At 44.6% G+C, this 17297-nt stretch overlaps 1 protein-coding gene across 3 annotated transcripts in view; it reads left to right on the forward strand.

Moving 5' to 3' along the window:
• SDK2 (sidekick cell adhesion molecule 2) overlaps positions 1–17297 on the forward strand; it is a 374517-nt gene that overhangs the window by 283928 nt on the left and 73292 nt on the right. For all 3 annotated transcript variants that reach the window (XM_072990757.2, XM_072990758.2, XM_072990759.2), the window contains exons 4-7: positions 1986–2133; positions 12305–12438; positions 15904–16015; positions 16683–16873. In XM_072990757.2, the coding sequence (XP_072846858.2) occupies positions 1986–2133; positions 12305–12438; positions 15904–16015; positions 16683–16873 (585 nt within the window). The remainder of the gene's footprint in view (positions 1–1985; positions 2134–12304; positions 12439–15903; positions 16016–16682; positions 16874–17297) is intronic.

Below are 17297 nucleotides of genomic sequence, written 5' to 3' on the forward strand. Positions count from 1 at the left end.
TGGACCTGGTGCCTCATCAGCATTCTTGGGAATGAAGATCTATGAGCCGAAGCCGGGAGAGAAAATTAAAATCCAAGCAGCCACCGGAAAGTCTTGGCGAGGGGTGGGGAGAGAAGCAGCACCTTGTTGCTTATGGACTCAACAGAGTGCTTTGAAAACCTAAGATTTAGTGTGCTGACTTCCCCCAACTCCCTGCCTTTCTGTCGGGAAGAAAAATAACCACCAACAATTGGGGAAAGGAAAGTAATCACCATCAAAAATCAGAAAAAGGAGATCTGTGAACATCCCGTAACTTTTAAGTCTGCAAATCATTCTGAACACAGAGCATGAAGGCAGCCTCAACCATAAGCAAACAGTGATGTCTTGGCCTGTGAGAGATAGATATATCTTGCACAGTAGCCTGCGCTTTCTCCAACTTCTACTGGCCCCACCTTAACTTGTCTGCTTCACTCCATCATGATCACCTTCTCCCCGTCCCCAAAGCAGCCCCCTCCTCCAAAGTCTGATGGCAAATCAGGCAGCTAATGTGAAATTAATCAGGCAGCTGTGCCAACGCTAATGGCCAAGTCATTAAAAAGAGATTCTTTACATGTTTTTAATTACAGCAATTAAAGCAAGTCAATAAAATGTCTCCCCACACACCCCCATTTTGCGATTAGTACTATTATTATTAAAGGTGCTATAAATTGCCAATGTACAAACATCCGCAACAGGAGGCAGCACTAGCTTCCCATCCCAGCCGTGTCAAGGTTGTTGGTCAGAGCATGGAAGGGGGGGGAGAGAAGGCTCTGAATCCAGACAAGAGTGTTGAGGGGGGAGGTATCCAGCCATTACAAGCAGAAGAACATAAAGTGTGGGTATATGAGTGAGTGTGACAGCAGAGGAGATGATGTGAAGTGTGGGAGACTGAGGTGTCTGGGTTGGTTTTACCACAGGTCATTGCTGATATAAAACACTTGAAATGTTCATTTCTATTGTCTGTGCTGTTTTGTACATGAGCAGCCATGACTACCCTTTTCAAATGTTCCAGTTTACAGAAAATCACCTTCCTGTCTCCTACCTACCCCACAACTAATGACCACTTCCTATGATTTTCTTCTTTTCTGGAAATTGATTTTAAAATGCAACGTATACATGTACCATTTGTGAGAGGAGCTGTGACTCAGTCCCTTCTCCCTTAATATTTTTACAGGACAAGCCCATGATTTATACAGTTGGGCACCCTTTCATAATGTATACATGACATGTGTATTGTGCACTTAGCAATCCATTTCCCAAACCAAAATCCTGCTTGATGAAACTTACAATATAGTCGGTATAAACGATGAAGAGATCTTTCAAATGGCAAGGTGTCAGGATGACCAGGAACCTTTCCCAACAGTGTACAAAACAGAAAGCAGAGAGAGACAGAGAAAGGGGGGAGGGAGAGGGAGAGGGGGAGAGAGAGAGAGAGAGAGAGAGAGAGAGAGAGAGAGAGAGAGATCAGGGGATTCTTAAGCTGCCAGGCAAAGCTGGTTTACATTTAGAACTGATGAACCACAAGCTGAGCGGGTCCACATTAAGATCTCGCCTTCCTCAATTCTGCCCACCTTTTTTCATGACATCGACTACCCTTTATAGCGTGTTCTCTTTGGGTCCCTTTCATTGTTCAGTGCCCACTGTCTTTCTGGCCTGTGTGCAGAAATTTCATGTATGAATTGGAGAAGAGCAAAAACAGTGGGAAAAGCAAACATGGAGATATGTACGGGTTAATTCTAGAATTGAAAGGTCTTGAAGGTTGGTTCATTCCATTTCTCAACATTTATATCTTCCCTTTTGCCAATACATATACCATGCTTGGGGGAAGAGGATGTACATACATGCATTAAAGCTAGATCTGGAAGCCCCCATCATCTCTGCTCTGGTGCAATGTTCTGAGAATGCCACGCATTGAATTACTTTGTCCATGTTGTTAACCTATTTGTTGCTTGGTTCCCTTCTGCCAGACATGGGAAGTTTTGAGGAGAGTGAGAAGCAGCAGAGTGTCTCCCATGGTGAAGCCGCTGTCATCCGTGCTCCTCGCATCGCCAGCTTCCCTCGGCCACAGGTCACATGGTTCCGTGATGGGCGCAAAATCCCACCCAGCAGTCGCATGTGAGTAAGGTGGTCATTACAAGAAACAGCAATCAGGACACTTAATCTGTCTCACTTGCCTGACCAACACACAAACTCATGAGTGGTTCGCCATCATCATTGTCCTGCTGTACATACAGACATTTCACAAAGCAGGTATATTATATTATCCACCTACCATCCAGTAACAACATAGCTTTTCTCTGCTGATGCAAAAAATGTTGACAGTCCTTGCAAATTGCTCCCTTCATTCCAGTTCTGTGTGTCTGTGTTGAGCATCTGGGTCTCTCCATTCTCCTCATGTTTGTTCTCCTGCTCTCCCTCCCAGTTCCTTCTGGAAGCATAGTATGCAGTTCCCTAGGGGGTTGCCTGCATTCCCTCACACTTACCAGCTCACTGTCCCCTCAGGAGCCATTTTGTTTAATCATCCATATTCCCGCCCTGCCTCTGAGACACCACAAAGCACTATGTGCACCCCAGCTCCATTCAGCACTAGCTCAATCAACCGTATCACAGCAATTACAGCTGATTAATATTCATAAGAGTGTTCAGAGAGGTCCTTCCTTGGAAAGCTTGAAATGTGGGTTTGGCAGTGTAATGTGGGAGTGAGAAATCCCCATCTGATGATGGCTGTTGGCTTGGCAGACATAGCTGTCGATTCTCCCTGTCGTACAGACTTTGTACTTTTGGTGTTCCCTGGTTTGTGATGCTAACAAGTGAGGATTGCTCTGTTTGTGCCTGATTGAGCTGAATTGTGGCCTGGAACCAGGACTGTGTAATTCAGTGAGAATCGTTTAGGACTTCAGTTTGTTCCACCACTAACTTATGACTTTAAACACCCACGTTCCTGTTAGAACATGCCTCCCGTCCACCCAAACCAACCAGTGCAGGGGCCTGTTGACAGAACAGTACATAGGACAGCATCAGCCAGGGCCATTTCTGCTATTAGGCAATACCTTCAGGCAACAGTGGCAACTCCACAAATGTTCCTTCTGAGCCTGCCAGCCCCTTCCCTCTCTTGGTAACAGCCACAGCCGCTTCTCTATCCACTAAACTGCCTTGTTGCTCTCAGGAGTTGGAGAGAACCCTCTCCTATTGCCAGTCTTTAAGAAAGATTCAGATACCCTTCCTGTTAGCTTCTTCCTGTGGAATGGAGCATTCTTTGCCCTTTGTCTCAGGAAGTCAGCCCTGGTTTACAACAGCAAGGAAACATACATGTTATTGCACGGACACCTCTATTCATAGACACACACTTTGGTTTTCAGACTTCATCTAGCAGGACAAGGACAATTGTCATATTATATTTCCATTGTCCTTGCTACCTGGAGGGGTTTGGGACCTGTAGCTTTCCTTCATGGCTCCTTATTACATTCCTGCCTTGAGCAGTTACGTTCTTCCAGGAGCCGCTGTAGTCATCGAAGGAGATTCACTGTCAGCTCCAGGGAAATCTGGCAACAGGTGCCATAAACTCATGATAGTACAAATGAGCTAAGGGTTATGTGTGTGAGTTGGTATGGCTATTCCTATGAGCAAATGGCAGGCAACCTGGACATCATTTGAAATATAGATAGGTCAAAGTGTGTTATCCAGGATAGAGGGGGAGGGAGAGAGAGAGGAAGAGACGGGGAGGGAGGGAGGGAAAGGTGGGACCCATTTTTAGAAAGGACATATAGGACACCACACAAGAAAACCACCACTTACCTGCTTTCCTCATCCTTCCCTCCCCACCGTCACTCTCCAGTCAAAACGCACGAGTCAGACACATTAGCAGAGCCGTTTGTCTGAGAAATCCTGCCACGTCCCCTCTCTTAATGGGAGAAAGTGCGAGGGAATGCAGCTGAATGTGTCCTTGTTAAACTAACATTAAGGATGTTTAACAGATGTCTCAGGCGCATCACATTAAAATCCGGAGATAGACTTGATAAACTAATGGCTTTGTTTATCATGGGGAAAATGAATTTGGAAGAAAAGAGAGCAGGCAGAAGTGGAGCGGGAGAGAGAGACATAAGGAAAGGCATTTGATCCTTCTTAAGAGTGGCAACATTTTGTTCAGGAAACAGGAAGGGAAAAATTGCCATGTCTCCCTGCATGGACAGACACATTCATAGCAAGATACAGCATAACCCCACTAGTAAAAGATAAATTTTCAGGAGTGGAAGCTTTCCCAGCAACTACGCTTGCTAACAGGCATAACTCACTCAAGGGGTATGAAATTAGGGGCTGTGGAGCAGGGCTAGTATATGGAAGATGTGTGGATGCTGTCTGGATATATTCATGCTGCTGCAAACATGTAGCATATAGTCCAGAGAATTAGGTAATGAGCTCCCTATCTCTGTGGGGTCTCCTGTTTCCATCCCTTCCTGTGAGCAGCACCCACCCTCTAACTTACCTCCCCTCCCCAAAACTTTACATTTCTAAACTTCTTGCCTGTTCCCTACTCATTCGTTTCTCTCTTAGATACTTTTTTCTTACCCTTTTGCCTACCCTGGGATTTCTCTTTGTCCTGTTTGTTCATTTTTCTCCTACCTCTCCTTCTGGCTTCCTTTAGGCCCAGTCTCAATAAAAACCTGCTTCTATAGCCGTGCTCTAATAACATGTTGATTTTGTGTGATCTCTGCTGTGTGTATCCTGATAGCCTGTGAACCAGTATAGTATTGCACTTAAGCTCTTACATGGGCTAGGATGCTAATCAGAGCACCATGACTGGCCAATGTAACATCTATAATACAGTCTGGTTACTGTCCCTCCCTCCGCTCGCTGGCCTTGTCCTTTAAAAGATCTTTGAACATACCAAGTGTTCGAGATCATCATCTCCAGTCTTGCCTTCTGATCCTCAGCTTGCTTGAAGACTACTGAAAGCAGGGGCTTTTCCACACCAGCACACTGAATGTAGAAGTGTGTCGCTGGAGCTATCCAGCAAACCATGTCTCTTTGTGCTTTTAAGAACACTGTAATTCCCCCCCACCCCCCCACCTCCACCCCGTTGGAGCAGCCACCTGAGTCTCTTGAAGCCAAAACAATAGTCACTTGATGTCTTAAAGATCAACAAATTGTATTTTGCATCACCTTCATTGACTGCAGCCTGCAACATCTGATGTACCAGATGTTAGTCTTTAAGATGCCATTGCTCTTTTGCTGTTTCTGAAAACGTACTTCTTCAAGAAGACCTTGAAAATCTGTGCTGTACCAAATGATTGGCATAGAGTGAAAGGAAGATACCTTGCACAAGGCTGGACTTAGAATGTGATCAGACGACAATAGAGGATTGCATCTCATCACACCAGAAAGGAGATGGGAGCAGTCCCCCTTAAAGTGAAACTTCCATGCATATAGGAATCACTCCATCCTGGCCCCAAATAAGAGTAACCCTACTGCTAGACCAGAAAAGTCCGGCTCAGGCATGGAGTAACGTCAGGCTGGTTCGCAATCTGATTGCCAGAAAATAGCTCTCATTGGACTGTGCCAAAAGCGGACCAAAATATGAACTACTGTATATGACTGTTGAGTCATATACTTACTTGTCATCCAGCCTGGTAGCACTTATTCTGATGGCACTGGTTGTCCGGGATTTCAAGCAGTGATCTTTCTCCTCACCTTCTGCCAGATCTTTTCAACTGGCAATACTCAGGATTGTACTTGGGATGTTGTATATTCAAAGCATGCACTCAAATATTGACCTGTAGTTCTTTAATTGCAAAGGTTCTTGCCATGCAACACATCTCTTTATGTTCTGTTGAGAGAGACACCACAAACCATCAGAGCTAAGACATCCAGTGTTGCAAACAGGGGCTTGATTTCACCTTCACCTCAGTAATGTTATTTTCTGGTGCAATGGCTGGTTTTTTGCCCACTGGATCGAATGGTACCAGTTCAGGAGGAGTTAATTCAAGACAACACTGGAATAGTGACTAAACCTTCTGAAACACTGGGTGAACAGCCTGATGGTAGGGCAGTATTTTGTCCTCGACTGTTCCTGGGTCATGCTAGCATGGCTGGTACCATGCACACAATAAGTGAAAACACACATATACATTGGAAAAAGAAAGATTGAGAATGAGATATGATGACTGCACTTGCTTTCCTTCGTTGGGCTCTAGGAAAACTCACAGGAGGTCAGGAAATGTAGCTGAGAAAGGGAAAAGAAAAAACAGAGCCAGTATCAACCCTGCTGAGATGGGGAAGCATCTTAAAAGGATGTAGTACTATTGGCATAAGACAGGTGGTTCTCAGAAGCATAGAAAGTGGCTCATGCCTGAGAGCTGTCCTTATGGCTGAGCAACACACAAGAAATATATTCAGCCACGTTAATGCCCTCTTTCTGTACTGATGTTGATTGTACAAGCATAGCTTGAGTGTTATAGCATGCCTACCAGGCAGCAGGGTCAGATTGCTGGTACAGTGGGGTCTTGACTTAAGAACGGCTTGAGTTAAGAACATTTTGACTTAAGAACCGCTCTCATAGGAAAATATTGACTTGACTTAAGTACTTAGATTTGAGTTAAGAACTGAAAAAAAAACCACGTGGGAGGCAGGGAAAGTGCAAAAGTTGAACTTTCAGTTAACTGTTGGCCAGTGAAAAAGGTGCCTGTCTGCTTCCTCACTCCTCCCAGCATTTAGAGAGTGGATTGGGAGACAGTCTTCGGACTGCCTGGTACTGTCCTGCCTGGACTGTATTTTCCCTGCCTTCCCTGAACCTTTCTTGACCTAAGAAAAAAAGAAACAAAATATCCCCCTCTAGTGGTCGAAGGCGGAATAGCAGCTTCCCATTAGTTTCTATGGACGGAAAAGAGCAGATACGGATCAAATGGTTTTCAATGCATTCCTATGGGAAATGCAGATTTGACTTGAGAACATTTTGACTTGAGAACCGCCTTCCAATACGGATTAAGTTCTCAAGTCAAGACCCCACTGTATAAATCTGAGGTCCTTTGTTTAAAGGTGTCTCAGTGCACATTCCTCAATGCTCCCCTCAGTGTAAAACACAGAACTGTGAAGGAATAAGAATCCTGCTGCCTCTTTCTTTATAGTTGTGGCAGAGTTTGTAACTTTGTAGGTGTGGAGTGCGAAAGTCTCCCTGTAAATGAAAGTGCTGTTAAACTTGAGGCTTGAAAAATAGTTTGCTCTACTTAATTGCAAAACACTTTAGAAGTGTACCAAAACAATTAGCCGGCTGTCCGGTTAAGCAAGGTCACTTTAAAATAACATCCTGACAACTGAACCGGTATTTATGTTATAATGAACGGCTTATGTTGAAATGTGAAAATATGGCGATGGTGTTTGTAAGCCTAATAGTGCACCCTATGGGTGATTATAATATTTTGAGTTCACAGCAGTCTAGTGTTCCAGGATTTTAGCGTAATGCTATCCTAGCACACCAAAATCCGATTCTTTCAAGTTCTGCAGAATGTTAGCAAAACAGAAACATTGTCACCATCGTGCAGTTTGCCAGCTTTTAATTTGCAACCCTTTGGAACCCCAGTATCTGCAGGAGCAATAGGATTTCCTATTGATTTTTTCTTTTGAAGCTCCAGTGTTCTGGACTTCCAAGCCTGGCATAGAAGATTGTTGATATAAAGAAAAGACAAATAAAGGTATAAATAATTGCCAGAAAAGATAGTCAGAGCAAGGAGAAAAGGATGCCAAGATAGCATTGCTGGGGGGGGGGGGAATCTCTGCTGGGGGGGGAGAATTAAGATTTTTTTTCTAACTGATGTGATTGTAATATTGCTTATGCTCTATACAAGCCTAGGGTTTTTTTAATTACATAAGTTTGTTAAGAATTTTTTCATACGTGTGATTAAATTGATAGTGAAACCTTGGTAACTTAGAGAATATGTATTTCAAACACTGTTTCCTCTTATATAACTAGTTATAGTCTGATTATAGTCTATAAATTTCAACAAGATTCTGAGGGAGATGTCAGTTTCTCTGATCTGACACCATCAAGACAGCAGCTCTGAAATTATTCCTTAGGCGATGTCTTTCAGCTGATTTGTCATATGCGTTAATATGCCATTTATTACCCAGGAACCAAGTGGAATCTGCTGGTTTCTATTCTGTGTGTAAAAAAAAAAAAGTTGCTTGGCAGCTAGTCAGTGGGGAAGGGCACTATAGCTCTGTCTGTGAGGGAGCAGTAGGAAGGAGTGCCCCTGATCATCAGGCAGTACATTCAACAGCCACTGTACTGCTGGATGAAACCTTTTGAAGAATCTCTCTCTCTCTCTCTCTCTCTCTCTCTCTCTCTCTCTCTCTCTCTCTCTCTCTGCATGTGTAAACTGGATAAAAAGTGATGAGTTGTAGAATACAAAAAAGGAAACCAAAGGCTTGTTTGATAAGTTGAACCAGATGGAACAGAAGCACTGAAGGATGATAGCATCTGATAGCTTTGGAGGTCAGAACACCTGAGCTGTAATCAGAGAGGCTCACCTATGTGAATTGCATTAGTCTGGCTTAGGATCGCATTCCCATGTGATTCAGTGAGGTGATGAAAGTGAAGGCGTGTCATGGGGCCTTCTCTATATGAACCCACACCATGATGTTCCCTAGAAAAGGAGAAATAAGAGCTATCCACTGCCGTGAAGGCATTTAGAAAATGGGACTAAACGTTTTTCTACCTGAGGCAAAAAAACAAAATGGTGCATGCACACATCTCTTTCCTGCCATGGACAAGCAGCTAACTTGCTTCGTTATTGGAAATGGATCAGGATCTACCATCACACAGACATGGTTAGTCCATGGTGAACAGTATGGCATGCATAGCTCCAGATCTCCAAGGGAGGGAAATGGTTAGTGGGCTGTCCCTGGCATTGGCTGCCTTGAGGTTGTTGCCTCACCCCACCTAGGGTCATCCCTGGCAGAGAGCAGGAAAAGCCAATGCCATGTGAATGTGCTTTTGTCATGCTGGTAATTGGTTTTTGGCTCTTTTCTAGTGCGTGTGTTGAATTGCTGCATTCATAGCTTTATTTTGCTATTGTTTTATGGTATTTGTTCTTATTTGTAACCTACTTTGAGCAACCTATCTGGATTCCCAGTGCGGCGCAGTGGATAGAGTGACGGACTAGGACTCAGGAGAATTTTAACGTTTGAATCCCCATTCAGCCATGGAAACTCATTGGGGGGTGTAGAACTAGTAAAACCACTCCTTAAATATCTCACTTACCTTGAAAACCTTATTAGGGTTGCTATAAGTTGGTTCCAAATTGATGGCAGAAAACTCTCTCTCTCTCTTTCTCTCTCTCTCTCTCTCTCTCTGCTCTGCTTATTTGTAACCTGTATTGAGCAACTTACCTGAAGGGAGAAGAGTGATTGGTGTGACGGGCGGTAAAGAGAATGAGTGATGCATCCATAGAACTGATATTGTTTTCCAGCATTCATTCTGTCGTAGCTAACATTCTCAGTGCATGGCAGTTTCCTAAACATGGCACAGCCCTTCTGTCTGCAAATATTTGCACAAAGCATGGAAATTGAGTGAGATTGCTTTCTTCCCATTTCTTTCTTTGTTGTTATCTTGTGTTTATTGTAGTCCCGGTAGCCCTGAAATCTCAATAATGCTGAGATCTTAATCTTACGTTATATGACCTGACAACAAATTAAATCAAGCTTAACAGTAATTCCATCACTGAGTAACTCAATTCCTCTGTACTGTCTCCAGTGAATCCACCCAAACTGAAATTGTATTAAAAGCTGATTTATTTCTAATGAACTGAATTTCACACATTATGTATGCACAGATCAATATTTTTGTTCACACAGGTAACGTATGCATCTACACTGTACAGTATATACATCATTGGTGAATGTAGGAGGAAAATGGCTACAAGCAAATATGGCAAAAGTTAGGGTTTTTGTTTTGTTTTTATAACAACACTCAAAATGCCCATACTAGCTGGGGAATGCTGGGAGACATAATCTGAAAAGCCTCTGAAACTATTTCAGATCTATTTGCAAAATCATATGAATCCCTGTCACATTGCTTGCCTGTTTCAGTCCTCAGGACACCAGAGTCACATCTTACAGCAGGCAAGGGATTTTTTTCTCCAGGAACTGTGAGACTGTATGTAATCTTACAGGCCTATTCTTCAATTATGCTTAAGCATTTTGGGTTGCATCTGATGAGGTCAATAGCATGGTTAATGCTAAAACACATTGACAGGAATGCTGGCTAGAAGTTGGTTATAGCTCCTTGGCTTCTAGAATCTCTTCCTTTACAGGAGCAAAAGCAGTAGTAGAGCAGAAAGGAATTTTGGTTGGGAAAAGCAGGCCAAAGGAAAAGATTTAAAGATGTCCATTTTGCTACATTACTGCTGTGTTTGGGATTTGCTTCACCATGTCTTTTTCAGCCATGGGCAGTTCTTGCTTAGAGCTGGAGGCGCTCTCCCACTTGAAACTTTTGAATTAGGTGCACATCCCACTTACCTACCCACCCCACACGTGGTCCATACACTACCCCTCTGCCTCCAGCTATATTTCAGCTTTAACAAACACAATTTGGGAAATGGTGAGACTCCTTGTGACATCTTATCTAATTCAGCCCTTAGAGACACATTTCCTCTTTACTACATGGTGTATGTCACTGAGTGACTAGGTGTTTATATTCACATGCATACATACTGTACACACACATGCATCCTCAATATAGGAGACTTCTACTGAAATCTATTTCTGTTTTGTAAACAGACCAGAAAACCTACACATATTCTCTTAAAATAAAAACTAAAACATCCCATGCCCTCAAAGGTGCACAAGGACTACTAATGCTACACACACACACACACTAAAAACTAAAACATCCCATGCCCTCAAAGGTGCACAAGGACTACTAATGCTACACACACACACACACACACACACACAGAGAGAGAGAGAGAGAGAGAGAGAGAGAGAGAGAGAGAGAGATTTCTCTGTCACACACTGAGATTGTGGTAGAATTGAATATGTAACCCCCATTATGCAGGAAGTGAACTGGTTGCCTTTCCATTTGTGAATGCAGTTTGACGAGATAAAGCTCCTTTATCACAAATTTAATGGTAAAATATATTTCCCATCCCCCAGCCATTTTAAATCTCCAGAAGATTAGATCATTCTTATTTTTTGAAAAAAGAAAAGCTATTAATCTATGAACATCCAACTTGCTCTTCCTTCTGAATGCATAGCCACTGAAATAATTTAAAGTCAGACACAAGAAATGGGGAAGATTTATTATTATTATTATTATTATTATTATTGTTGTTGTTGTTGTTGTTGTTGTTGCTTTTTCATTTGAGGTAAAGGTAGCTTCTGTTAACAGCAAATGTTTGGTTCATGCATTGCAACTGTCTTTCTCCGCTAGGATGAGTGTGACGTACAGAGCTTACGAAAGGTGATGTGTATGTGTTAGAATATGCAACCCCCTAGATTCCCCCTGCATGCGTGTTGAGTGGCTATATTGGTAGACATTCTAAGAATTCATGTCTAAAAAAGTAACTTTTTCCAGGTTCTGTTCCTGGCCTGAAACCTTGCCTGGTGGCAGGCCATAAGAATGAAAGGAACCATTTAGCAGGATGTTGGCAAGCCTTTGGGTCTAAGTCCAAGTCTTTGGTACCAAGTCCCAAATCCCAAACCCAAGTCACTATTAAAACAAGCTTTCCCCCCCCCCCCCAAGAAAAAAAGGGAAGGGTGTGTGTGGATTCCAAGTCACAAATCGAGTCTGAGTCATGGGGGTGGGGGAGGAGGAAACAAACCAGCTGAGTCCAAATCAAGTCACCGGTGCAACTTAAGTCCACCTTGACAGCAAGTCCCATGGCACAAGTCAACATCCCTGCCATTTAGAGTTTTAATCTAACCCAGAGATTATCTCTTTCTTCTTTCCAAGTAACCTGTCTGGCTGTATTTTATTTTGTCCTAGAAATCAGTGTGAAGAGACAGATGATAGGAAAAGATGAAAGAATAGAGTCACAAAAGCCCATGCTACGGGCTGAGGTCCCTGAGTCTGAAACACCTTAAAATCCAAACATTTCTTAGGAGGGGAAAAAAAAGCTTTTCCTACGTTGCCACTACCATCACCGCCACCATATCAACCAATACACAACAAAGCACCTATTCCACACATTTGGGGGTATAGCGATAGGCTAGCATTTACAGCCATCTTTTCTCAGAGGAACCATCTTGTGTCCTGAACACATACTAATTTTAGCTCTTTCTCTGTTGCTTTCAGAGCCATCACACTGGAGAACACTCTAGTGATCCTGTCAACAGTAGCACCTGACGCTGGAAGGTACTATGTGCAGGCCGTGAATGACAAGAATGGAGACAATAAAACCAGCCAACCCATTACGCTTACTGTGGAGAGTAAGTGCCACTTGGGAATGAGGTGGGAGGGAAATATACAAATCAACCAATCAGTCTTTAGCAGCTGCTTGGAAGGTAGAAATTCAACCGGTACAAGAGGAAGGTGAAGCATCTGCTCCCAACAGTGGAATGGAATAGGGAACAAAGTCTATTTGTCAGGAGCCATCTGGAAGTTCCAGGACAATTGGGAGGGCTGCCATGTTCTCCACCCTGCCTTTTAGGACAGTCGAACTGTGCTTGCTCAGTGGGTGTTTCCCTCCAGGAGAACCAGTGTGGCATAGTGAATAGAAAGTGGGACTATGGCTCTGGAGATCCAGCTTCCATTTCTTATGGCAACTCCTCAGCTGCCCTTGGGCCAGCCCCTTTCTCTCAGACTCATCTGTCTCGTGTGGTTCTTTTTTGTTAGGTCATTGGAGGAAAGAGAGGATGTAAGTGTAACTCACAAGTAAAGAGCCACAACATTTCAGCCGGAGTCTCCTCGTTGACTCAGAGAACAAGAGCCCTATGACGTCTGGTCAGGCTCTACAAGTAAATAAGACCCAAGCCCCACAGGGGCCAAGGTGCTAACTTAGGAAGACTTGTGCTAGCCTTAAAAGCCACCACTGAATGTAAGGTGGGTTGAGGACGCAGCTTGGTGTTCTGGCTGTTTTTCTTACAGACCAACGTGTCCCTAAAGCTCAGTCTGTCGCTGGCATCTGGCTTCTCCATTGCTGTGTCTGGCTTGGGCCCAAATTTAATTTGCAGTAAATCTCTGGCGAAGCTCCAGCTCGTGCTGACTAAACATTTCTGCCAACTCTGAATTTATTTAGACACTTTGGGCTACCGCTGGAAGAGCCATCACTGGCTCTGCCCCCCCCCCAATTCTTTTCCCCTGCACCTTCCGAACAGACTGCCTGCAGCTGGGATGCTCGGCTGCAGCCGTGAGCTTCGGAAGAAATGTAGTTGTAGCCACTGCTTAAGACGCTCTTCACTCTGAGGGAATCCTCTCAGCACATGTGAAATCCAGATGAATTGGCCCTCTCGATGCCTCAGTCCCGCCAGACAGACGGTGTTTACTCCACAGCTGTTTTATGTCTCCCAGGCTTGGCTTTATATCCCCCTCCCCTTTCCTTGCCCCATTAATCTGGAGCGCTATGCCTCCGTGTGTAATAAACGCCGTAGTGCATGTCTTTATGGATTTAGCTATATCAGCAACCTTGCCATTCCAGCCAACACATGAGGAGGTGCCTGGTTTTATCACTGCAATTATTTTGCTTTATGCACATACCCGGCTGTTGCTTCTGTTCTTTCTCTTCTTTTCCTCTGCAATGCCACCTGCTGATGTCCAACTGGGGACAGAGGTGAGCAGCTGGCAGAACTCTGTAGAATTTCATGGTTGAAGTGGGTATTGGATGATGTTAATATGCCTTCCGAAGATTTCAGATGTGTGGTGCTCCATAAGGGAAACAAAAGCCCTGCCCCAGAATTTGTCTCCATCTTGTTGCATTGCCTGGTCAGCTTGTGTAAATCTCATCATCATCTCTGGGGTGCCACATTTGTCTCTGCCAATGGTTGACCCTCTGCCCCTGACCCCCAGCAACATGCTACTGTCATTTATACATTTTAAGGGCTTTTTGTGGGGAGGAGAGATTTTTAATCAAAAGCTGAACTCAGAATGGGAGGCCTAGGTGGTGGATGCTTGAAGCAAAGGAGGCCTGGGGAGAAAGTTGCATAGATTTCTACTGTATGGTATTCTTCTTCATGTGGTTGCTGTTTCATTCATCAAACTGAGAGACTGAGTAAGGGCAGAGACAGTGCTGTGCCATTGACAGGAAGCGAAAAACAGCGAGTGGGGCAGGAAGGGCAAAAGTTCAATAAAGGAAGAAGAAAGTGTGGAATTTAGAGTGGGTTGGACAAGGGAATTGGCTGCTGTTTCTGGTCCCTGTTCAAGGCCTGCAGGCTGAACAATCTACTTTTGCAACTGGTGCTACCCAGGTAGGGTTAAGGGTCTTCAGACTTCATTCCAGCAGGGAGATATAAATAATGAGGTGAGTAATAATGCAACAGGGTGCATGCCAAACTGTATGATTCTGTTATGTTGTTTGTATTGCTTGCATAGTGGAAACATCATCTGTTTCTACTGGATACAAGCCAGGCTCTATACAGGGCACGGCAGCCTCACTTCTTCATGATTCAGTATCTTATTCACCAACTTCCTCTGATATTTCATCAACCATTACTCGCTTATTTTTCAGTCCTGTACTCCTTGCCATGACAGGGATGTGGTGGTGCTGCGGGTTAAAATGCAGAAGCCTCTGTGCTGCAAGGTCAGAAGACCAAGCAGTCATAAGATCGAGTCCACACAACGGAGTGAGCTTCCGTCGCTTGTCCCAGCTCCTGCCGACCTAGCAGTTCGAAAGCATGTAAAAATACAAGTAGATAAATAGGTACCACCTCGGTGGGAAGGTAACGGCGTTCCATGTCTAGTCGCGCTGGCCACATGACCACGGAAACTGTCTTCGGACAAATGCTGGCTTTATGGCTTGGAAATGGGGATGAGCACCATGCCCCTAGAGTTGGACACGACTGGGCTAAATGTCAAGGGGAACCTTGATCTTTACCTTTACCTTACTCCTTGCCACAAAGGTTCAGATTTTACAAGTAGAATTCAGCAGGCAATCATACACCAATGTGTTCTTCCACTGAAACACATGATGCACAAAGATCTGGGCTCGGCTCTGAGGAAAGCTGGAGTGACCTGGAGCATATGAGAGAGGTGACTTGGAGAAATGCTCTGGAGTGTAGCAAAACAAAAGGCAGATGCCTGGCTCAATTGAGCAGAAGTCCATTTCTACAATGAAATGTCTTTCTCTCCTCTCCTCTCTGCTGCATGCCTGCCACCTCCAAAAAAACACAACTGCCCTGAAAGGCACCTGCCTCACCTCTCCATAAGGAGGGTACACACTGGGGTGCAGGGGGATGGAGAAACAACCCTTTCTGTATTTCTCTGATGGAAACAATCTCATAAGTGGAAGCAGATCCTTCGGTTGACACCCAAAGAGCACGAGAGAAAAGTGTGGCTGTGCCATTGCAATTACTCTTGCATGGCCAGTGAGGAGATTGGAATCTGGATTCCAGAAGCCAAGGTTATGGTCTGTGATGCCATATTCATGACTTAGATCTAGCCTATCTGAAGGACAATATCCTCATACATGCTGGGGCTCTGATCCTAGAGTGGGAATGCTCGGGAGAAATTGGAAGACTTGATTCATGGCGGAAGAAACAACTCCAGTCTTTTAAATCTGAGGAATAAGTTTAGGGAGATGTCTCCAGCTTGCCCTAGGAGTGATCCCATTATTAAGGGCAGTCTGGCGTTCCTCTCAGGCATTCAGCATAACGGAAAAGGGGAAATTCTCCAAAGAGTCTTCAGTGAGGCCTGTGAAGGTTCTTTCTTGCACTACTCAACACCGCTTCATTTCTCCTCAGATGTAGGTGGCCCAGCTGATCCCATTGCACCAACCATCATTATTCCACCACGCAACACCAGCGTAGTCTCTGGCACTTCCGAAGTGACCTTGGAGTGTGTGGCCAATGCTAGGTAAGTCTCCACCTGATTGCTGTGCTCTGCAAACATGGGTGATAAGAAGGTTTAGCTTTGAAGGTGATCCCAGGGCCAGCTAAAAGTCTGCTTTCCCATGGAGCTTGAGACCCATAGTGGACTCTGATGCAGATTTAGTGACCTCTCCGGAAATGGGCTGGGGTACTTGTTCATAGCAGCAAGGCTCTGATCTTGTAATATGACCTGTTAGATCATCAGATGTCCTCTGCCAGCATCCAGAGGCCCCCATCTTCCAGGCTACACAAAGCCAAAACTCACACAGTATTATCTGCCTGTGAAATAAAATCGGCAGCCTATATAAATGGGAAATGCTATCAGCAGTGACTAGCACCATATCATGTTACATACATAGAAGGAGCCAAGCCTGATGTAAGAGGACTAGACTAATTGAATCATTTGTTGGACGGTAAGTCAATATTTCTAGAAAGTCCATTGATTCACTGAGTTTACTCTTGTTGGCACTAGCAGTTGGACTTAGGCCCCTCATCTTTCCCTCAGCCCAATTTGATGCATTTTCCCATGAACTGAGCTACAAGCCATGATTTCTTCATAGAGAAATCCATGCCCTTGGGGTCCTGCTTGTTACCTGGTGACACTGGCCCCATGGAAAGAGGGTCCCCTTCTCACAGGATTCTCTGCTAACCAGGCCACTCATCAAACTGCACATCATTTGGAAGAAGGGTGGGATGCCCGTGTCTACCGGCATCAGTGACTTCAACCGGCGCCTGACCATCCTCAACCCCTCTCTGAGTGACAGCGGCTATTACGAATGTGAAGCTGTGCTGCGCAGTAGCAGTGTGCCCTCTGTGGTCCGTGGAGCCTACCTCTCTGTGCTGGGTAAGAAGGGGGCGTGACCAACTAATGCAAGTGACAGAACTCTCAGTGAATTTGAGCACCTTGGCTGGAGTTCTGGTTCTGTCTGGGCCAACCCAAGTCATCATACCATCTGAGGCCTCCACTCTGATGTGTCACTGTCACAGGGCTGTTGTCCTGCTTGCCCTGTCCATCTGCCCACTTCTGTCACTGCCAGTCAACCACACTTCATGCCCAGCCAGGTGACAAGTGTTGCTCATCCAGTCGTCAAGCACAAGGGGCCACAGTGCCCTTAAAAGTAGAAACCAAGCCACTACCCAACTCTTGAGAAGTTACTCTTTTTGGACTGTAACTCACAGAATTCCAGAGCCAATACAGACGTTGTCCCTTCGCACACCCAAAATAATTTCTCCAAGCTGTTTTCCTGCATGGTTCTACAGCATCAAAC

This window comes from Pogona vitticeps, chromosome 2 (genome assembly GCF_051106095.1).
Source record: "Pogona vitticeps strain Pit_001003342236 chromosome 2, PviZW2.1, whole genome shotgun sequence".
In the NCBI taxonomy this organism is placed as follows: domain Eukaryota; kingdom Metazoa; phylum Chordata; class Lepidosauria; order Squamata; family Agamidae; genus Pogona; species Pogona vitticeps.